General features: G+C 52.4%; 1 protein-coding gene across 2 annotated transcripts in view; it reads left to right on the forward strand.

Annotated features, from left to right (window-relative positions):
- Window positions 1-4,382: 4,382 nt before the first annotated feature.
- NCKIPSD (NCK interacting protein with SH3 domain) overlaps window positions 4,383-22,832 on the forward strand; it is a 53,701-nt gene continuing 35,251 nt past the window's right edge. For both annotated transcript variants that reach the window (XM_075713611.1, XM_075713610.1), the window contains exon 1: window positions 4,383-4,553. In XM_075713611.1, coding sequence (XP_075569726.1) covers window positions 4,383-4,553 — 171 coding nt within the window. The remainder of the gene's footprint in view (window positions 4,554-22,832) is intronic.

The following is a 22,832-nucleotide window of genomic DNA, read 5'->3' on the forward strand; positions in this document are numbered from 1 at the left end:
TGCCCTGGCAGGGGAGAGCCGGGCAGGGGCTGTCCTGCGGCTGCCGGCAGTGCCAGAAGGCAGAGCACACAGGCCGGCAAGGGGCTCGCCAGGTCAGGATGTGAGCGGAGAGCTTAGCGAAGAACAGAGCACCACTGCATGAAGCCAAAGAGCTTGTTTTCCCCAAGTGGAGCTGCAGTGCAGGCCGAGCTGTGTGTTGCTCGCCGTGCAACCTGCAGCACATCAATCCTTCCCGCAGCATCCCCCCGGTTCCCCCCGCCGCCATCCCTCAACTCACCCGACCTTCTGTCTTCTTCGTTTCCAGGAAGCGCAGCTGTTGGCAGCAACTGGCTGCTCCTTCCTCCCTGCCGCAGGAGGGGCCTGGACCCCTGCCAGCCCCGCTGTGGGCTTTGTGCAACGGGTTGCGCAAGGAGCCCTGCGGACGCCCTGGCCCCGCAGGTCCCAGAGCCACCCACCGCCCCGACGGCTTCGGCTCCTTCGTGCTTCAAGCTGTGTGGGGAGCGGCCGCTGGCAGAGCAGCCCCTCGCTGGTGTTTTTGGGCTTAGCATAGAGCACCATGTCCCAGCGAGAGGCAGCAGCACGGTTTGCTCCTGCCTTGCAGAGCGCCCTTCCCCGCTGCTGGCAGGCAGCGCTGGTTTTGGGGCTTCTCCAGTAAGGGAGCAGATTTAGCTGTGGGGGTGAGATCCCCCATAAGCGATGCCAGTCCGTGCACTGCGCAGGCTGGATATGGGGCTGCACTCCCAGCTGCTCCAGCTTGCTCAGGGCCGTGCACATGGCACAGGGTGCAGAGCTGCCCAAACCTGCCACTGCCTCGTGTGTGTGTGTGCCCAGCTCCAATCTCACTTGGGAGCAGGGATGTGTGTGCATCCTGAGTGCCAGCCGGCCTGGCACAGCCGCCCAAACCTGTGCAGTGCCTGGCTGCAGCATGCGCTGCAGTCCAGGCTGGCCCGGCCATGGGTGAGCAGGCAGAGCGCACTCCGAGCCTCACGCAGCTCGGACTCCTGCTCCACTGTGGATGTGCATCTGGTCCGTGGCAGCCTTGGCAGCTCTTCCACCTGCAAACCTTCCTGAGAGGAGGCGGCTGGACCAGCTTCCAGCAGAGCTGCGGGGGCTGATGGCAGCATCCCTGGAGCAGGTGCACCCTGGGGTGCTGCTTGCGGAGGGGCTGGGGCCGTCCCATCCTGCCAGACGTGCCCTGAGATTGCAGGAGTAGGCAGGGCGCCATCCCCTCCCCGGGTGGCCCTGTGCCCCTCAGCAGGGTGGCCAGGGTCGATGCTGGCAGGGGGGATCTCAAGGCATCTGGTTGGGGGGCGGGTCCCAACTACAGCCTTTTAATGAGGTTTTCCTGGAGAGAGGGTGGCCAGGACATCGGGAAATAAGGGCATGCCCAAGATACATCCCAGTGCCTCCCCATCCCACTCACAGACACCCCCAGTCCCTGTGGGACACACTGGCGGTGTTGTCCCCGGAGCCATGGGCCCGCAGCACCTCCCACCCCGTATGACTTTTCGCCTAGAGAGGGCTGGCGGGAATACAATAATATTTGTATACCTAAAAGTAGAACGATTGATCCCGCTGCTGTTTTGCAACATGTTGACGACCAGGCGGTGCAGAATTGTATAAGTGTACGTGGAGCTGGCAAGTTTGTGTTTCAATCATATGAATGCTGTTGTGCAATGCTTCCCCTCCGCAGCCCCGGAGGAAAGTGGGTGCGTGGGGGCTGCTGGTGCTTCAGCAGAGGCTGCCGTGCATGCACCGAGCCCTTCAAGTCCTTATGGTGATCCTGGTCCCCACGGCTCTGAGGGCAAGGGATGCAAGCGTTATTATCTGAGGTCTCAAGTTCAGCTTTAAAAGTCACCCACAAATGCTGCAGCAGGATCCTTGCTCATTGCCCCTCCCTGTCCAAGGTAAATCACCCAGCGCTTGCAATTTGGAGCCGATTCCTCAGCAGCAGGAAACTGTCCTGGGCTCCCAATGCCCTCGGAGGCTCTTTGCCCCCGGTGCATCGTACCCGGGTGCAGGAGGGTCCACAGGAGCCCTTGCAGAGGAAATCTGGACCCCTTCCCGGCAGCCAGCTGGCAGAGCCGGCACGCTGTGCTGAGCAGAAGGAGAGGCCGGGGTGCCGCCACCGTGTGTGTGGGAGGTGGGTGCCTTCACCCCCCTCGGCTGCTTTCGCCTCCCGGCACAGCCTGTGCTGCTGACTTCATGGAAATAAAGCACCATTATCCCAGTGCAAACAGGAGCTGGGCTCGCGCCAGGGAGCGGCCGGGGCTCACCTGGAACGGGGATGCGGCTGCAAGCGGAGCCCGAGGCAGGGCAAACATTGCAGCCAAAACCATGACGGGCTGAGGTGCTGTGGGCAGGGGACAGGCAGGCAGGGGGCATCCCTGGCCCTGTGGGGTCTGGGTAACACCAAGAGTAATAACCCCACAAGTGGGAAGGTTTGCCCTCCCACAGTGCTGCTCCCCAGCTGCCCCCTCCTTGCCCGCCATCACACTGTGCCCCCACTGGGCATCTGGAAAGGACCATGACCAGGCATGAAGCCCAAACCCCAAAAGGCTCCTGAAGGATTCAGCCCCAGTTGCATCTCACAGTTCCCATTCAAAGCACCCCGTCAGCTTTCCAGCTTGAATGTGCCTGGCTTCAGCTCGCCATTGCGATTGCCAGTACGCTGCTGGCAGCAGGGGAGCCTAGGCAACCACTCGCTCCAGTCCATCCTCCATCCTCACCAGGCTCAGCCAGAATTGCCTCACTGGCAGTGCTGGGAAAACTGGGGGGCTGATGAGGCTGTGCTGGGAGCGGGCAGGGGGCCGTGGTAGCCACAAGCCTGGTTTTTATTTTATAACCACCAGCTGGATTTGATTGGTGGTTTCTGGATGAATTAAAGTCCCCCATGGCTGGAATGGGGGGGTCTGTGGACCAGTTCCACCTCTGCATCCCTTCATCTCCACATCCCAGTGGGATGCAGGGGAGGCCAGGACACGAGCGGGGCATCTCTGTGGTGGGCTCAGCGCAGGAGCATGTGTACCAGTCCCGCCGGGATGCCATAACCCGAGCCCCCCGCCTCGCTGCTGTCAGCCCTGCGCTGGGCTCTCGGTGCTGGCTTTGCCAGGTGGAAAATTCCTCTTGTCCTTAGGGCAGCACAAAGCAAGCCGTGGCTGGGGAAGGGGGAGGGGGGCGACGCACCGCAGGGCTGCCACCCACCTCCCCGGGGCAGCAGGAGGGGCCTGGACCCCCGGCAAGGGCAGCGGGGGCCTGAGGGGAGCTGCTGATGTCTGCAGGGGGGGAGCAGGGGTCTTGGGCTGCTTGGGGCGGTGGCCCAAAGGGGTGTTCTCCTGGATCGGGGCAACAAGGCACAGAGATGCCCAGGGCCGGGAGCGGCTGTGTCCTCTCCGCGAGCACCTGGCCCCACGGGCAGTGCACCCGCAGCCCCACAGCCACGGGCCAGGTCACCGTGTCCGCCGCGGGGCACAGTTTGGGGCCAGGCACCTGCTCTGGCTGTGCCCTGTTTCCGTGCTGGGGGGTGGCGGGGCACGGCCGTTCCCCGCAGGGCGAAGGAACCGGCCCCGGGCGCCTCACCCAGGGCGAAGCCCCCAAATGTGCCGGGAGCAGAGCTTGGTGCCCGGGCCGGGGGCTCGCCGACACACGGGGACTTTGGGGATTTAATGGCACTGGTTGCTGAAACGTGGCACCCCCAGAGGAGGGGGCTTCTCGGGGGGTACCCGGCTGGGCTGGGAGCTGGGCGCGGCAGGGATGGGGGAAGGAGGAGAGGGGGCCGAGTTTGGGGTGGGGAAGCGATGCGCTTGTGGCAAGGGGGGACGTTCAGCCTGGACACGGCGGGCAGACGGGCCGGTGCGAGGGCGGGCGCTGGGCAGGAGGCGGGAGCAGCGACCGGGCTCCGGCCGAGCCCCAGGGGCCGGAGTGACCCAGGCAGAGCCGTGACGGCGGCGGGACACCGGGACAGACACCGGGACACAAACGGGCCGGCGCTGGGGCGGCGTCCGTGCCTGCCGCATCCTGCCGGCGGGGTCCCGTGCCCGGCCTCCGGCCGCCTCCCCCCGCCTCCCCCCGCCGCCGCGGGCCGGGCCTGCGCCGCGCTCCGCCGCTGCCGCCCCGGCGGCGCTCCGCGAGCCGCTGCTGCCCCCTGCCGCGCGGCGCCGCGCGCCCGGCGGGGCGGGGCGGGGCCGCGCAGCCGGGAGGGACGGAGGCGGCGGGAGCGGCGCCGCCGCGCCGCCAGGGGGCGGTACGGTGCGGCGCCGTGCGGGGGCGGGGCGGCGCCGGGGGCGGGGCGGGGCGGGGCGGGGCGGGCCGGGCCGGGCCGGGCCGCGGCGGTCGGAGGTGCCGGTGCCGCCGCCGCCATCGCCATCATCATCATCATCATCATGTACCGGGCCCTGTACAGCTTCCGCTCGGCCGAGCCCAACTCGCTGCCCTTCGCCGCCGGGGAGACGTTCCTGCTGCTGGAGCGCAGCAACCAGCACTGGTGGCTCGTCACCCGCGCCGGCTCCGGCGAGACGGGCTACGCGCCGGCCTCCTACCTCCAGCGGCTGCAGGTGGGCCGGGCCGGGCGGGCCGCGGGGCCTGGGCCCGGCAGGGAGCGGGCAGGCGGGGGAGGCGGCCGTGCCGTGCTCCGCCGGGGGCGGGGGGTCCCGGGGCTGGGCACCGCTTCCCTCCGCCCCCTCACAGGCTGGGGGGCGGCCTGCGGTGCGGGCCGCGGGGCCGCGGGGCGGGCAGCGACCGGCCCCGGCCGGGGTTTGTGCTGGGGCGGGTGGTGGAGGAGCAGCCGGGCAGCGCGGAGCGGCCCAGCGCGCCGCTTTGGCGGCTCACGGTCCCTGCTCTGGCGCTTCTGGGGGCTGCTGGCCTTGGCTGGGAGGCGTGGGGTGCGCGCTTCTGGGGGACGCGGCTGCCCCCCTGCAATGGACTTTGGCACACGGGAACCTTTTGGGACGCAGTGTTCCTGCCGGGGGTGAGAACTGGGAGTTGAAAGGGAGGCGGGAGACATCTGCTGTGGGTGCGATGCTTGGAGGGTGAGGTCTAGGGAGCACCAGCTCTGCAGGTCAGGGACAAAATGAAAGCTCAGCGGTTTCTTCTGGAGTAGGTGGGCTAGCGAAGGGTCCCCTGGGCACCGACTCGCAGGTCAGGAGCCGAGGGGCTGAAGGGCTGGCTCTGCTGCCGCAGAAGTGTGAGAGTAAGACAGAAAAATGCCTCGGTGATGCCCTGGGGAGGTGGTGAGGGGCGTCCTCCTCCCAGGAGCATGCATGATGGCTTGATAACCCTGGCATCTGCCAACTGGCAGCCCCAGTTGGTGGAAGTAAGCAGCGCTTGCGTGGCCATCTCTGTGTTGGCTGTTCAGCCGTGGGGGTTCCTGCTTGCGCAGCACCCCAGCACCGTGGGTAGCGAGGGGGTGACTGTCCTTCTCCTTCCGCCAACACGCCGCGACACCCATAGAAGGCCTGTACCGTCCTGGGGACCAGGAGGAGCCATGGCAGCTGCCTGAGCCTGCAATGGCAGTAATTACAGCCAAGTCGGTGATTCTGGTAATTATAGGAAGTCCAAGCTGGCTGCTGCCGCCCTAACTGGGCTCAGAGGAGGGAGGGCACCTTTCGGCTGCTGCAGCTGCAGGTGTGAGCCCCGTGCCCATGCAGGTGTCTTGGGAGAGAGGTTGCTTATGGCTTGTACAGTGCAGGGGGCTGTTTAGCGGAGGCTTCTGAGGGACAACATGGCTTCTGAAATTAAAATAGGCCTTTCATATAAGGCTGATTCATGGGGGTTTTATACTTCTGGGCCTCAGGGGATAGCTGTGGGAACCACACGCTGAAAACTCTTTGTATCCGTCGATGGGTAACTGCACACAAATGCACATGAATGTTACAAATGGGCCTTTTAATGTCTGGCTGAAAATGGTGACAGACCCCTTTATTTCAGTGTGCTGCTGACGCTCCTTCAGATGCCATTGAATTTCTGATTAGGAGTAACTCAGCCTGTAAGTAAGTGTGGGTGTGTGTTTTGCAGAATACTTTGGTGAGATGAGCGCTACCTGGGGAGCCTGTATGTGTGTTAGGGCAACGCTGGGTCTCTCCGCCACCTGCTTGGTTCAGGAGCTGTCCTCCCTGTGGGGCTGGGGCTCTTCTGCAGCCTGGCAGAATGGCCTGACAGGAGCGGACATCCTGTGTATCAATAAGCCCTTAAGCTATTTACAGGAGCTACTTAGTTACAGAGCACAGACCTTACTAAACTACTAGATTTTAAAACCCCATGGTGGCATAGCTCCAGGCTGCTGCTGCTCATGACTTTCCTCTCTGCAGTCCCCTGCTTCATTTGCTTGTGTGGCATGATGTCTTCTCGCCGCCGTGGGTGCGGGAGCCTTCTCCCAGGCTGCTTTCTGGAGCAGCCTTCCTACATCTCTCCACCTCGCTCATACCAGTTTCAAAATCTTCCAGGAAAAGCATTTCTTCACTGACTTTACATTCATTTCTTGGGTTATATTTTGCTACAGCCTTAAGATAGCTTGCAGCCTGCCAGGCTCACTCCTGATAGTCTGTTAGTAATGCGCTAATATTAAAGTAGCATTGCTGGTGACTTTGTGAGCACTTTCTTCTAGTTCAGATGTAACTTTCGCAAATGCCCTTAGACCTGGTAGCAGGAAACAGAAGAGCCTTCCCTGCATCTGCTCCTCTTTTTTTGGCCCTTAAGTTTCTGGCACCAGAACTTGCCTGATGATGCATGAGGCAGCAGGATCTCATTTGCTGCTCTGCAGTTGCAGTAATGCTCTGTGTCCATGACTTACTTTCTGGTTTTGCATCCTGCCAGCTCTGAATAGCTGATCTGAGGTCAAAACCTGCTTTTGTTCATGGGGAAAAGGCATCTGCTTGCTGAAGGCTTGCTTGCTTGAGACTGTTTGCTGAATATCCAGGATGAGAGTACAAACAATTTGTCACCCAGTTGTGGTTTAATAAAGGCACTGAGACTAATCAGTGATAGTGATTTGGGAGACAGTTAATGCTGCCCCAATTGCAACAGGGAAAAAACCACAGCTAATGATTAGTGTTAGCGTGCTTAGCAGGGAGAGAGAGTGGCCAACAGGAGTCACCATTGTAAAAGTAAGCCTTGGGGTTGGTTAGCAGTGCAGTCAGGTTCCAGGTGAGCAATAGGTTGCACAACAGCCGCAGCCAACAGCAGCAAATCTCCCGAAAGCCCCTCGCAGCAGGCTGCTGAGAAGGTGCTCACGGGAGGGGCTTGGGCTGCTGTTGCTGCTGCCGTCCGCTATTAGGAGCATTATCTTTCTTCCGAGCTCCTCTTGATTTTCGTTGGGGTTTTTTTGCTCAGCTTTCATAGATACAGGCAATTCATGCCTTGGCTTCTCTAGTGGAAAAAGTAATTCCCATTTATTATTTAAAGCTTATTCTTGGCTGATGTCTTTTTGTCGCAAATGCAGCAGTATTTTGTGCTGAAATCCTTGTGTCTCAGTGTTGCTATTAAAAGAGGGCTTGTTGTGGGGCGGGAGGGGAAAACCCAACCAACAAATCCTTCTTAGAAACACATAATGCCTCTAAGAAACAAGTTAGGGCCAAGCCAGGGCACCAGAAGATGCAGATGATGTGAAGTTCATTTGGGTCAATTAGGAAACGCCCAACTTCAGCTGATATTCCTGCTGATTTTGCTCTTCCGTAGTTCCCTTTTAGCTGTGTTGTGGGTTATTAAGAGTCATTTCAAGTCGAGTGTCATTCTGGCGATAGATACTGAAGCCATCAAGCAGCGGGAGGGAAGGATTGGGCCACATGCTGCTGAACGGGGGCAGCTTGTGAACCGCAAACAGAGCGAGCTGTTTGCCGAAACGCCGGCCTCGCGCACGGCTGAACCCTGGCTCTGCACGCCCACGGTGGAGATCTTGAGTGGCAACGCTGGCAGGCGCGGTGGTAGCAAGCAAAGCCGTAACAAAGTCAGGGGCTGACAGGTGCTGCTGCTGAGACAAGTGAAAATGTGTATCCAGCTCTGCGCCGGCCGGTAACAGCACGTACGATAATTGCCTCCAGCTATTGATGGAGCAAGAGACAAATGCTAATACCTAATGCCAGGCAAATACTGCTACAGTGAAGCTGTCGGCATGAGTGCTGTGGCTTCTGATTGAATGGAAAGGTGCCCGTCGGCACGAGATTGGTCTTTTGTCTCCAGCTGCGTGCTGATGCTTAAGCGATGTATGAGTGGCAGAAAAATGTGGAGGTTAAATTGGAGCTTAGGATGTCCTCTGGAGTCAGACAGTTACTGCAGAAGGCAGGCCTTTCAAAGCTTTATATGGAGCTGTAAAAGGTTCAATTTAGAAAGCTTCCTTAGGAGCAGGAGGTTCACTCAGTGCCAGGAAGGGACCAATGCCGAGTCTAGCAAATAATAAGCATCCTTCCTTTGGGTGAAATAGCCCTTATGTTGCTATCATTATGAGTGGACATGTAATTTCATAACAGGAGTCTGGAGTTATTCCAGGTTTGGCTGAAGGTTTCGGGCTGTACTACAGCAGCATGAAGAGTGCAAAGAGCTCTGCTGTCCTTGAGGATGCCAAACTATGGGTGACGCTTGGCCTGCTAGGAAGGCTTATTTGCTCTGCTCCTGGCGGGGCAGGGAGCAGGGCAGGGGCTGACACCAGTGGTCTGCTGCTGGCCGTGGGACCCACGTACGGGAGCAGCAGTCTGCTTCAGCTCTTGCCTTCACCAGGCACCATGACTGGTCTTGCCTCATCTCTTGTCTGGGCTGACCAAGGCTGTATTCCTCATCAATGGAAGTGTTAATATTACACACCGAGGAGGGGAATGTCAGCTGTAAAATCGTGTATCGGTAAATGTCAGGGGTGCAAAAATAAGTGCTAAGTTGCAGGGGGATGTTTCCTGGTAAAGTGGGAATGGTTTAGCATGCTGGCTGCTGCAAATCAGCTGCTCAGCTGTGTTTAAGCTGTTAGGAAATAGCTTTGAAATTACTATTAAGAGTGTTTTCAACATTACTTGAAATTTATTTGGAATAACAGAAAAATTGTTTGTAACGCAGGTTTAGATTCTTTGCTCAGCTCAGACCTTCTGTGGTCGGTCACGCTTTCATGTTGTACCTCTGAAAGAGCAAGAATGGGGCTGTCTGGGTGTGAAGGTGCTTATGCTGATGGCCAAAAAGCTGGGGACCGTCTGGTGAGAAAATGGACCCAGCCGAGTATAACAAGCATTTTGAGGATGCCTTGGATTGCTATTTGCCATATCTTTTTCTACAAGAATAAACAGGCATGTGATAAAAATAAAAGACTGCTTTGTGCAGCCTAGCAACAACTTAAAATTCTCCTGCAGCATGAGCAAGTGCACAGTGGCAGAGTACAGGCGGTCCCGTCCGGGCAGGTGCAGGAATGGTGTTTCACCTCCCCAGCCACAAAGAGAAGAGAAGTTTCTGTGAAGGAGCGAATTCTGAGCTCGCTCTGTTTGCAGGAAACCTCTTTGTCCTGGTTCATGTTGTAGCATTGATGTGGGTTCAGGATTGGAGCATGTTGTGCAGAGTGAGGTAGCGTAGGAGCTGCTTTCCTTGCAGACCGGGGCACGCCAGGGCTCAGAGCATGGGTCTGACAGCTCACGGCCGCTCCTTGAGCCTGCTGCCACATCCTAAGCCTGGCCCTGCTGTCCAGCCTTCCCCTGTGCTGCCTCTGTTCTTGTTGGCCCCACTCTCGTTTCGTTCGGTGCACTGGCTTGCTGCAAAACTCTTTGTTTCCAATCTGGTTGCTTTTCTGCCAGGATAGCGAACGCATTGGTTCGGCGATGGAGCAGCACGTGCTGAGGCTGGTGCCAGTGTGGGACTGCTGGGGAAGCAGCGAGCTGTGGTAGCTCAGGTACTGTCAAACCTTTCATGCTAGCGTGGCGATGGTTGCAGAGCATGGAGTTGGTTCTACAGTGTCAATCGAATGATCGGATGTTCTGATAGCAAATCCTCAGTCTTTGTAAACTGAGCTTTGGCAATTGCGCTTTACTGTAAGAGTTTCTCCCTCCATCTACATAAAATCCAGCTTCAGACTTGGTTGTCCTGACCTGTGGCAGAGTTCCTCTTGTCACTCCTGAACAGAAGGTGACAATCGTGCAGACTGTCGTACAGACCATCTCCTGCGCCGGAGCCTGCATTGTTATTTGTCATCTGCCACAGATTTGACAGAGCTTACAATGGGTGTAAGAGCTTAATCGCAATACTCGCACAGATCCTGAATAAGCGCTTAGGCTAAAAATAAAGTTTTATTTTGGAGAATAAGCAGCTGGTAGCACTTTGCAGCTGAGGCTGTGTTTCTTGACACATGCAAGAAACTGAAAGAATGAAGCATTTTTCTTTGGTCTGTCACAATAACAGAGATGCTATCACGTCAGAGCTGCTAATGCTTTGAGATGAAGTTTTATTCTTGAGACTAAATTACACAGTCGGGAATTATAACCATTTCTAATTACTGTAGCTAAAGACTTGAAATTTTAGCCAGAAGTTCTGCAGTCTTTCACAGTTCAGAATGATTAAAGCAGAAATACACTAGTGATCTTTAGCCTCTATTTTTGCTTGGCTGTGAAGACATGTTCTCCTCACTTCTACTCTGATTAAAAATAATTAGGTTTTTTGGTATCAGATAAAATTTGCCTTTGTGACCTGGCAGCCCATGTACAAGCATTGCTGGCAGTCTGTGCTTATTGCTCCTGCAGCTGTGTAATGGCTAAGCGTGGGTGGAGTGGCACTGGTGGGTGCTTAGGTGGTCCCGGTGGGTTCGCTTTGGGCTGGAAATGTTAAGCCTGTTTGAGGGTTGAACAACATGAAGGCTATCTTGGTCAGAAGTGAGCAAGCAGTAGGGAGATGTCTGAGAGCCCTGAGTCCGCTCCTGGGCGATGTGGCTGTGGCTCTATTTGCCTTGGAGGAAGGGCAAGGTGAGGGGGCAGACTGGGAAGAAGAAATGTGCTTCTTCTTTCTCATGATGCCACTCTTGTGTTTTCTTTCAGGATTTCCAGCATCCCATCAGATGAACTCTTAGTAGAAAAAAAACAGGAGGAGGGATTTGTATTGAAACCAATAAACTGGAAAGTTTATAGAAATTTTTTTTTTTTTTTGGTGATTGTTGCTCTGTGTGAATTACAGAGGGAGCAAGACGCTGAAGAGCAGGGAGGAGGAATTCATATTGCTTGTCCTTGCACAAAAATGTGCTGGTGTTAGTGATGATGGGAAAACAACGTGAAGGACTCTTCTTGCAAGAGAAGAGTAACTTCTGTGCTCGGAGCACGCTGTACACTAGGAAAGGCTTTGACAAAAGCAGATGATATCACGGTCACTGGCTGACCTAAGAAGACCCCTTGCAAGTTCTGGGGCATATTAATGCGTGTGGGGAAAGTAAAATCTGATGGTGTAAAATGGGTATCTACATCTGTCAGTGGCTGAAACATGGGAAACAGCTGAACCTCTTTGTTAAGGTCATTGTTAGGAGAGATCTGGTTCTGGAACAGAGGCAGCTTCCTTTTTTTCTTCTCTTACTTGTATAGCTCAGATGTACATAAAACCAAACAATTTTAAGAGCATCCCAGCTTCACTCCCTCATGAAGGATTTAAACTTTGCCATTTCCAGCCAGGATTATGTATTCAGCATATGAGCTGTCAGTCTGGGTGCTGGAAAAAGGATAAATTCTAGGAGGGGTTTGTAAGGAGGGCAGTACAAGCAGCCCTTGGACTGCTTGTACTTCGCAGTTGGACTTCGCAGATGCTGACATCCTACATGGTCAATGCTATAACCAAAATTTTACAAGCCACAGGTTCTAACAGAGCTCTGTGTGCAGAGATTTTTTTAAAATTAAAATGCATGTGCATTGCATTTGTTCCAGAGAGAAAACCTTAAATTGAGGCTTTCTTCTTGGCCATGACAGTAACAGTTGATTCAATCTATTTCACTAAAGTGGCGCATTTGTATGCAGACCTGCAAGGGCTGTGAGGGCTGGAAGTGTTTGCTGTTGGACCGGGATATCAGCCCTAGTTCACAGGTTCTTGCAGAACTACCCTGTCTTTTCACATCTGATCTCTTTCTAATGGCGTGCTGCCTGGTGCCTTGTCCAGGAGGATGGGGCAGGGCTGCCTGTGCTGTCGCTGACTGCACCGGATGGTGTTCGGTGATGAGTAAACGCGGTGGAAACTGCTGCAGTGCCATTGGGGAGAGGTGCGGGTCCAGCTGGTCTGGTTATACGCTGCTGCTCAGGCTTGCTGTTGCTGCCTTTGCTGAGGCTGTGCTGATGGACGCGAACCTCTGATGGGGAAGAAGGGCTGGCCTGGTGCGTGGAGATGTGATGCAAAGCTGTGTCACAAGGCCCAGGAGAAATAATTGAGCTTGCTGCTGGGGCCGTTTCTGAGTGCTCCTGCTAATGGGGTGCAAGAATCAGTTTGGTCCCTGCGCTGCGGCAGAGAGCCGGCCCTACGGGAGGACCCCAGTTGGTGCTTTCTCTGTGAGCTGGCATCTGGAGCCGCAAAATGCGTGTTGTATTTAGAGGAAAAAAGTCTCATTTGAAATGACAGTCCGTTTAGGTTCATTGGAATTTCTTTCTGTGGACCCTGACCACCCTCGTTGCCTCTGGTCTTGAGTTGCAACGGGAATTTTGGTGAGTCCTGGTCCTGCTTCTGGAGGAGCATCACTTTGCTTTCCTGGCCAGTGGCTCACAAATAAAGTTTTGACCTTTACTTGACAAGCCTAATTTGTCTTGATTTTTATCCCATGGCAAAATGTTGTTTGTTTGTTTGTTTTTTAAAAAAAGTTTTGAAGCTTGTCATGTGAGAAGTGGAACAGAGGACATGATTCATGACTGCATCTGTTTCTCTCCACTCCCCTTCACCTTTCCTGCCACAGGGGTGTTGAGCACTCTTCTGGGCAAAGCTCTGTTGACACTAGGAGAGAAACAGAGTTGTCCCAAAGACAAGAATCACTGCAGCTGGAGAGGAGCGTTAGCTTCATTTCAGCTTTTCTGTGTTTGCACCCTGCGATGCAGAGCTCGCTTGGCAGACCTGTTTGCTTCCCTTGCAAGGAAACAAAGTATTAATACTTGTGTTCTTTTAACATAATGCTTAAGCAAGAAGGGGAAGTAAAATTTTGGCAGTGTGGGCTTTTTAGAATGAGGTAGGAAGTTCATGGGTTTGTTTTTTCCTGGTTATTTGTTTGCCTGTTGAAGTTGTTTAGAAGAAGTTGTCACTCCCTCCTTGGAAGCTGCTTTCTTCTTGATGACCGAGTTGTGAAGCCCATGTCCTTCCTCCTGTCCGTCTGGTACAGCTGAAGGGGCAGCGTCACCCCGCTGTGAGCGTAACGAGCCCATTCCTTGGACTCAGACTGCCTTTTATGCTAGCGAGATGTGCTTTTGAATAGGTGTCTATCTGTGCTGTCCTGCTGATGGGGTCCCATCTACGCTGCTTCATCCTCCTTTCCTGCTCAGACTGCTGAGGCTGGGCTGGTGTGTGTGAAAGCAGTCTGTGAGACGGTGATTTTTGTGCCTGTGATCTGGAAATGCCAGCAGAGGCTGATGTTTTAGTTTGTTCAGCTACTCAAGAGGTTCAGTTTAAAAAAAAAAAAAAAAAAAAAAGTAAATCAAGCTGTTGGACTATGCATGCTAGATATTTCCAGGCTGTGGATCACTTCTTGCTAAATCATTGGTTCGAGGTTTACATTAGATCTCTTCTAAGTAATAGCTATTAATTAGTTCTTGTTTTTTCTAGTACAAGTGGGGACAGTGCCCTGTGGTATGGAAACCTGAGGGCAGGCCCCAGCTCCAAACCTTCTATTATGTTGAATAAAACCAAAGCGATGAGGGAGGAGATGAGGCAAGAGCTGCAAAAATAGATACTCGCCCACAAGGAGGAGGGAATCACCTGGAAGCTGGGATGATGTCTTGATGAAAAGGTCTTGGATTCTCATCCATGGGGTTTGTGCGTGGGGTGATACATCCACAGCTGCTAATGCTGTCGGTTTATCTCCCACTGTTCCTGCTGCCTGCTCTAGCTCCACTGCCCTCGAGCTCCTCTGCCTGTCCTGCCAGTGATGGCTCAGCCTCCAAGTTGCATCCTCTTTCTCTGGAGGTGGGAAGAAAGCCTTGATGGACCATGCAGGCGACTTTCACCCACTCGCACATGGAAGATGGAAATGATGGTGGACAGGTTTTCCGGGTCAAGGGCTCTCCGTCAGTCGAGTTCAGTGTGGTGTCTGTGTACTGTAGCAGTTGTACAGAGAACTGGCAGCTCCTGTAAAAACCAGATGGCTGCCTAAAGAGATCAAGTTGAAGCTCTCCACCAAGCAGACAAATGCAAACCTCCATGGCCTTGCAGTCTGAGGTGGTGACAATTCCTTTTTGGGTAAACTAGGTGAATTCTGTGGTTTTCCAGGCTTCTTGAAGATACCCTTTTTCCCCTCTACTCCCAAGGAAAGGATGTGTGTTTGCAGGGGGATGGAAGGGGTACCATGGTTTGAACATCGAGTGTGCTATGCCCAGGTCATAAATTGCACCTGAGTGACACTCCAGAAGGCCGGTCCATGGTCCCTTCCCCTCTGTGCCTGGGCTTGGCTGTCCCTGAGGAATATGTGGGAAGAAGCTCAAGTATCAGGGAAGCCCATGTTTTTCAGCATGTAAAAAGAATAATTGTGTGAAAACCCAGTACCTCAAGTAAGAATGATGAGCATGCAAATTCATTACCTACTTAATGCAGAAGCTTAGGGATTTCCCTGAGCCTGGCTGAATCAAAGTGTTTGTAGCTGAAGACTTTTTTCATTTGACATCAAAAAACAAGGTCCCTTGAAGTGCTGGGTTCTAAGTAATGACGTTTTTGTCCGCCCCAGAATCACCTTTGACTTAAACTCAAAAGTGCATCCCCTTTAATTTGTTTTTTGAATTGATTTCACGTGTCTGTCTTCCATTAGTTTGATGACAAGAGATAGCAGCAGCATTGAAATAATTGTGCGGTTATTATCAAGGGCCCTGTACAGTATAATTCTTTACATCAGGGATGGAAAGAAACCCCTCCAGCATCCAGTTTTGGGAAGCATCATCTTGTCTGTGGTCTTGAGCTCCCTTAGAAGCATTGCCCAGCGGTATGGGCCAGCATCTGAGACTTTTACATGCATGAACACATGTGAACTGGCTGTATTCTTCAGCTCTCATTCAGAAGCTTAAGATCTCAAAATTATATCAAGCTCTGGTCACTTTAAAAACTTTTAAACACTATTAATATATTATTAATGGCTGAGCAAAAAAGTTCTCCCAACAAAACCACTGTTGGCATTGTTTGGTCTCATGTGATTCTTCAGATGTGGAGGACCACCCACACCTCTCATAGCTGGGCCGTGGGCAGTCGCGAGCAGTGAGGAGTGATCAGTGTTGACCTGGAGGAGTTTGGGGGGGTGGTGGGGCCACCAGCTGGGTTGGGTGGAGGTGAGCTGAGTCCTGGCTGTCTCCCTTCCTATGGGATTTGCCCCACTGGAGATGGGCTGGGAAGATTTCCTGAAATACAGCAATTAGCTCTCGCTGATGCTGCTGAGCGAGGTGGATGCTGACACGGGTGAATGTGGCGTGTGAAGAGGTGGATGCAAGAAATCGATACTGTAATAAGGCATGTGAGCTGGGTGAAAGTTTTGCACATGAGAAGTGAACAGTCCAACAAATGCAGGGCTTTTTTGTTCACTGCCTCGGGAAGTGAGGAAAACAGGATTATGGCTGTTCTGCTGCCTGTAGCACAATGTCCTAAGAGGACATTCCCCTCCTGTTCCCATTTCTTCATGTTTTCTGGGGAGCCTGTGCCACTCTAAGCTGCGAAAGGAGATGGGATTAGAACTTGCAGCTAGAGCAGTAGGGTATTTTTTTCCTGCAGATAGTGTGGGACACTAATGAATTGCTTTTCTTCCGTGACTCAACTCTTACTTCCTTATGGGTGAAATGTCAGCAAATCCAGCTGAACCCTTTAATCTTTTTTTAAGTTAAAAGAGCCCACTAAACAAACCCCAGAATTTGTTCTTGAACTGTATCTGGAGAAAACAGCAAGTTAGCCTCATTCCTCTGATAAACTTAGCTAAACTTGCAATTCTCAAGGTACTTTTGTAGGTCAATGGAAACTGTCAGTCTAAGTTTTGCAGCACAGAAAAATTGTGTGCTGTCCACTCCCACTGTCTGCCAGTCAAAAAGCAACTCGGGAGGCTGCAGGGTCTTTAGTTCACAATTTTCTGCGTTGTTTTTTCTTTGGCTTGTACTCTTCCTTTATGATCACATGTGTAACAGTTGTAAGACTGCTACTGATCTCAGTGGTATCGTTGTTTATTTTTGGGCATGAGTTAGCATTAGCTTTATCATTCTCCCTGCATTTGGTGAGTGTCTGGGCGCTGACTGCTTCAGCGGAAACATCCGCTTTACCAGGAATAAATGTGCTTGCAGGAGCAGCTCTCTGCTAACAAGCACGTTGGCATACTTGAGTATTTTGTCTATGGCCAATTAGCATGATCTACCTCTTGACAGCGCAGCCTACGTGGGGTATTTCAGCCCCTCTGATACCCGCTCCCTTGCTACCCTGCACCTGCACCCTCAACAGTCTTTAAATGGCTTAGCTATAATTAGCTGGCACACAATGAATAGCATCCCCTGTTTGTTAGCAGTACTCTGAACATGTCAAAATATATAGCTACCAAAATCTGTGGTAAGGGAGCGAGGGAGATGCCTGTTTTCTTTCAGAAGGAGGTGTTCCTTCTTGCCTTAGCTTTACAATGGCCCACCTGAAAGCAAGTGAGCATTTGAGGGTTATTTTTTACTGGGAGCCCAGCTGTCATACTTCTTGTTTAAATCCCTTAATGAGTATTTTGTACCCGGGTTAAAGTCATGAAGGCTGCTGGCAGCTGGAGGGACTGAACATGCCATTCTGCTTGGGTGCAAGACTTGTTTGGGATTCCCATGTTGGGAAGTACCTGCCCAGCACAGGGGAGCTGTGTTTCCTCTGCACTGGTGGGAGCTGGTCTGTACAGCCTGAAAATCTTGGGAAGGAGGTGGTTGCGTATCCTGGGGTTTCCTAGTACTGATATTTCAAATACCTGTGCCTGTGACTCGGGGGGGGGGGGGGGGGGGCGGGCTGTGGACAGAAGAGAAATTGCTGGTGAGATCCATATTATGGCCAGATTATGCAGAAATGAGGGGTTTTTTTGGTACCTACTTTGGAGAAGCTTTGTAAGTGTGCTTGCTGTCTTGGGTCCCTGGCCTGAAACACCACTAGTGGGAGAAGTCCTCAAGGATCTTGGTCTACCTGATGTGCTTGGGAGTTGTGTGAAGGGATGATGGTAAAAGGACTGTTTTAAGTGATCCTTCCACCTTGGAATGAGCTTTGCTCCATGGGAATGTGGAGCTGCTCTCTTTGAGCAGAGGGACAACATAAACCCAGCCTTTCTGGTTGCTGTTACTCTGCAGTTGCTTGGAGCAATTCTACTCCTGGTAACAAATACTTGGGTTTTTCCATATAGAATCATAGAATCGTTTTGGTTGGAAAAGACCTTTAAGATCATCTAGTCCAACCATTAACCTACACTACCAAGTCCACACTAAACCAATCAAGGGTAGAATGCTGGTTTTCCATATGGTTATTTTATTTTGGACTAGGTCACAGATATGATCTGATCACATCACTGTGATAAGCTGCGTTTTGGGTAGGATGCACAAGTAATTTGAAGAGAAGTGCTCATTACGGAGGAAAGCACTGGGTTTTCTGTATGAGTTAATGTGGTTTCTGATCCTGCCCTGCTGGCTTTCTTTTTATTTTGGGGCGTGCAGTGGGAGCTGCATCCCTTTATGGCAGAAGAGGCAGTGTTTACTCCATGTGCAGAGTCTAGGACACAGGAAAATTATTTTCTAGCCAGACTGTTAACTGATTCTGCAGCCAGCAAGTTGCCTTTGATCCTTCCGACTGGAATCATCTTTGTTTGGGGAGAACTTTCCAAGGCCTCCCTCAGGTTTGCTTATGGTAATGCAAGGCAGGTTTTCATCTTCGCAGTGACAGCTTTGCAGGAAGGAGCACCGGCTGCGCTGGGCCTGGCAGCTGATCCCGGTGCTGCTAAAAAGATCCTGGGGATTTGTGTCTGGTTTACAGTTTTGTGCAATTTACATCTGTCCAGGAATAAAACTAGCTGATGATTTTCCTGTGTTTGCCCCGTGAGGATGGAAGCTCTTTTCCCTCATTAGTGGCTTTAATAAAGTACATATGGCTGTTCATACAGCAGATACCAGAAAGCTGCACTTGTTCTCTGCGTGGCAGGCTTGTGTCGTTCATGCCCAAGCCCACAGGTTCTGTGCCCCCTCGGGTGGTGACCTGTCCCCCCTCCTTGCCCCTTCTCCTTCAGTTCCTGGGGTGTACGCCTGTGCCTGCTGTCACATCTGCTTTCCCATGCTCAGTGGGGCTGAGACAGCAGGTTGATTTTCTTTTCCAGTCTCCCCTTTCCTGTTACGTCAATAAGAGGCGCTTTGCAATTTGTCCATCGTTTCAGGTTTGGGCAACGCGGTAATTATACCCAAAGAGCATCATAGCTGCAGTTTGCCGCCTTCTGTCCCTTGTCAGAAGGTTGGTCACAGGAGAGGGAGGATTTTGGAAGAAAAAGCTGATAATTCATAAATTCCCTTGCAAGATGAATCACGAGTTATTACCTCTTTCTCAAACATGTAACTGCATGCTGTTAAATCAGTGCCAGTCTGTGGCATGAAGGAGGAAAGTCCCTTATGTGCTCTTCTCTTGCATCTGTCTTTGCACGTCAGTTGAATTGCCAACTTACTTGCAGTTTTTCCTGCTTGACCCCTGGAGACTTTACTTGATCCTCACGTGCTGGAAATGTACTCCAGGGTGGAGGTGAATGGGAAGGGAGAGAGTTCTCTTGAACGTGGCAGAAATCAGAATTTCTTGGTTCTGCCTCTCATATGACTGTCACCTTTCCAGCGTTTTCCTACAATCTCTGCTAGAGAAATAGATTTTGGGGGAAAACTGAACCTTCCTCCTTGAATGCCAGAAGAGGAGCCAGAACTTGCACCGTTTCCTAGGCTCGTTTCTTCCTCCGGACTCTGTCCTTGCCCCTTGTCCTGGCAACGCTTGGCAAACCTGATTAACTGCAAAGAGCATTTCTGTGGCTGAGTCTTCAGCCCACATCCACGTTTTTGCCAATTCAATCAAAACAAAGATGGGCTGAGACTAGCACCTTGTAGTCTGCCCAGCACTCTGGGAAGTTAGAAATTAGTTGCATGTTTGATCATACTTAATATAGGGGCTTTCTTATGCACTTGTGTTAATTGTATGCAAGTGATCTAGGAGCTGTACTGCATCTCAGTGAGAAAAGGGCACCTGTAGCAGTTTTTTGAGCTACCAAACTGAAGACTGTGCAAAGACTGGCACAACCCCTTCTGTTGGGCTTTTTTTGCAACTTTTAATGCTACTATGTCAGAAGTCCTAGAATAACTGCTAGCACTTCACTGCAGCATCTTTCCTTCCACCTTGATATATCCTGGTTCATAATCCTGAGCTTTCATCAAAGTAGAGGCTATCTGCAGTTTTCTTTTTCAGTGTAGATCGTAGCTCTAATATATGTATGTATGTGTATAATTTATATATACATATATATGAGTAGAAACATAAGTTTCCCCTGCACATGTGCAGTGTTGATCATGTCTGATATTGACTTGGCTTGACAATTTTGTGCCAAAAGGATGCTAAAACAGGTAATCCTAAAGAGAGGGGCAGCTCTGTTGTCTGTCAGCTGTTCACCTGGGACAGGTTGAGCCAGAGAAGTCCCCTGAAGCATTGAGAGCAGTAAGAATTAAGGCAGCAGAGAACGGCAAGATATGTAAGTATGGGTTGATTGCTTTATCTTAAAAACTTCTGTCTCTGCTTTTATCCTCTTAGCATGTTTTGGCTTAAGAGACGTCTTCGGGTTATTGGAAGGTGCAGAATTGCGAGGGGAAGGAATCGGTGGCTGATTCCGATCATCGTGGCCAGTAAACAGGGTCTGAGCATGGCTGGAGAGACCCAGGAAGAAGCATTTCCACCTTGGGAAGTACAAGTGTGCAGTGGTGGGTTGCATGTGTTTTGTTTTTCCTCAACATGCCTGCCCCCTTCTCTCTGGCTCCAAAGCTGCCTGCTCCCGGGAGATAAATCGGTTGAAGTTTGGTTGCTGTGCGTCCCTCTGCTGCCTTCAGGGTCTTGTTTATTCCAAATGCCACTTGTGTCTGTACTGTCCCTCGTTAATATATCTCTCTTGCCAGGAACTCTGGCTTTTGCTTTAGCACGATTTGCACAACTTAAGCCCTTTCCCCAGCTATTCTTTCTCTCCATTTCTCATTTGTGCAGGCTGTCCGCTTGAGCGGCTGCTGTCAGCACACAGCGGAAAAAACACCGATCTGTTATAAACCCACTATAGCATATCAGCAGGAATTCCAGATCTGTTTCTGGGCTGCCTCTTTGTCAGAAGAGCTCAGCCATGTCTTTGTTTGCTCACTGGCGAGTCAGAGATGCTGCAGGTTTGTTTGGAGCTTTTCTCATCTTATTTGCTCAGCATCCAGGACAGTTGCCCACTGTTTCACTTGCATTTTTATCATGCATTTATAAGTGCCGCAAGGCAAGATATCTTCGTGCCGACAACAATAAGTTAATGCATATCTCTTAGCCAACAGCTTGGGGACTAAAAATTTCTGAACAGGGCTGCAAAAAGGGGAAGAGAAAAGAGCTAATTCCTCACAGCAATGCAAAAACCAAAACTCAGCCCATTTGTTTGAGCTGTGTCGTTCAGAAGGGGGAACCCATATGTGGTACATCACTCTGCCGCAGACAAAGGCTAGTTGATTTTTGTAAATTGCTGCAGCGATCGTTTAAATCTGGAAGGAATACAGCGTGCAGTCTGGCGGTGACTGGGGATGAATGGCATGTGACCTAAGAGGTGGCGTTCGTCTCTGATTCGAGTTAACAAAGAACCAGCCTGTGCCTGTGTACGCCAGCAGGATAAATATCCTAATTTCAGCAGTGGTCCGTGTCAGTGCAGCTGCATGAAAACTGAGCTGTGATTGGAGACAAAACTTTGTCTGTCTTTTGTTGTCGTGTTGTGAGAGCTGGAGCAATGACATGAGGATGAAAATCAGCAGCCCTGCCTGGGCACCCCTATGGCTGCAAAAGCAGCTGCTGGAATGAGGGCACCGATTCCCATACATGCAGAAGAGCAAATGCCTTTGATCACTAAAAACCGGGGAGACAGGAGGAAAAAAATGCCATGTTTTCTTGGATCAGCCCCTTGCGGAGCCAAAGAAAAGCCTGCCATACGTTAATGGGCCACTTTCATGAATGTGGGAGTCACACACGCAGGGTGGCTCAGCCTGTCTGTGCTGATGCAGCTGTCAGCCTGTTTGTCTAGAAAATGCTTTTCTGAAAGGTATGATTATTCTAGACTGTTGAGCAAGTTCTTCTGTGTGAGTGCATTTAAACAACGCTGGCACTACATGTGGAAGGACTCAAAACGAAGAGGGAGGGGGGTGACATTTTTGATAGCCCCAGGATAGCAGGGGAGGAGGTCGTGCTGCATGCGCAGCCAGGACACTGGTAGTGTTTTCTGAAATGCTTGGGTCTCTCATCAGCCTGTACGTGGGGAAGCAGAGGTGCACAACACATCCTGTGCACGTGTGCTCTTTTTGGGGAGGCTGCTCTTGGGGCAGTGACAATGAAAGCAATGTGGGCCGCGGGGGTGAATGCATTCCTGCCTGTGCACGGCCGTGCCTCGTGTTGGCCGTGCTTAGGTACTCATGAGACACCCTGGAAGGATGCTTCTTAAAAGCCTGGCTTTGGCCATGGGAAAGGCATCCTTCCCTGCCCGCCTTGGGGTGGGGGGTGTGCAGGGCACCCCAGGGCAGTGCTGAGGTCTGGCTCTGTCCCTCGTCAGGTGGGGAGCCCCCTCCTACAGATGGGGGCAGCAGGAAATTGGCAGCGGGCTCTGGGGAAACCCTTTGTTTGCTCGTGTTATTAGCAAGGAGAGAGGAAGTAATGATTTATTGATGCTTCTGTGATTCTCCTGCACTGGGCTATGAAGGAAGAAATTCTGTTTCGCGGCTGATATTCATGGCTCTAATTGAGCTGTAACTTGCTCCTGCAGGGCAGCTCGCCTGCAGGGTGCCGACGGTGCCCCCGGTTCTCTGATGTGGTGCTCCATCAGCCAGTCTAGCCCGTGATCGTCAGGGGTCACTGCTCTGCTCTTTCCCTGCCTCTTGGTGTAGCCAGGCTGGTTGTGACAGGCTGTTTATAGAGTCCGGCGTTTCTCTGCTGCAGCGTTTTATTTGATTATACCAGAAATATCTGATAGAGGGGGTGGTGGCCACTCCTTTCTGGGGAGAGATGCCATGTGAATGTGGATCAATACCTCACCAAAACAGCCCTCTCTTTTTCACAGTACGTTGGGCAGAAGGTGGTGTCCTACCGATGCCTCTTGGCCGCAGCCTGGTAGCTGTGCCACCCCACACCGACCGAGGAGACCCCTGCCCTCACCCCGTAAGGGTGGGCACACACGGCCGGCACCTTCCACCACTGTCATTGCCCTATCCCTGCCACCTTCTCTGCATTTCGTGAGCCACTGGCGTGTCTGTGCCACTGGTGAGCTGGTAGCTGGTGAACGACACAGTTAACAGCTAATGTGCTGCAGTGGTTGCTCGGGGCTCTGCCAGCCCCCGCCCGTGCAGTTACCAGCACAGCTTCAGTAAATCCAGCTGAATTCTTGGGCTTTACTTGGTACGTCTCCTCTGACAGCACGCTGTACGGCGATGCCCTTTTCATGTACTCCCCTGCTTCTGCGT

Source organism: Pelecanus crispus, chromosome 7 (genome assembly GCF_030463565.1).
Source record: "Pelecanus crispus isolate bPelCri1 chromosome 7, bPelCri1.pri, whole genome shotgun sequence".
Classification (NCBI taxonomy): Eukaryota; Metazoa; Chordata; class Aves; order Pelecaniformes; family Pelecanidae; genus Pelecanus; species Pelecanus crispus.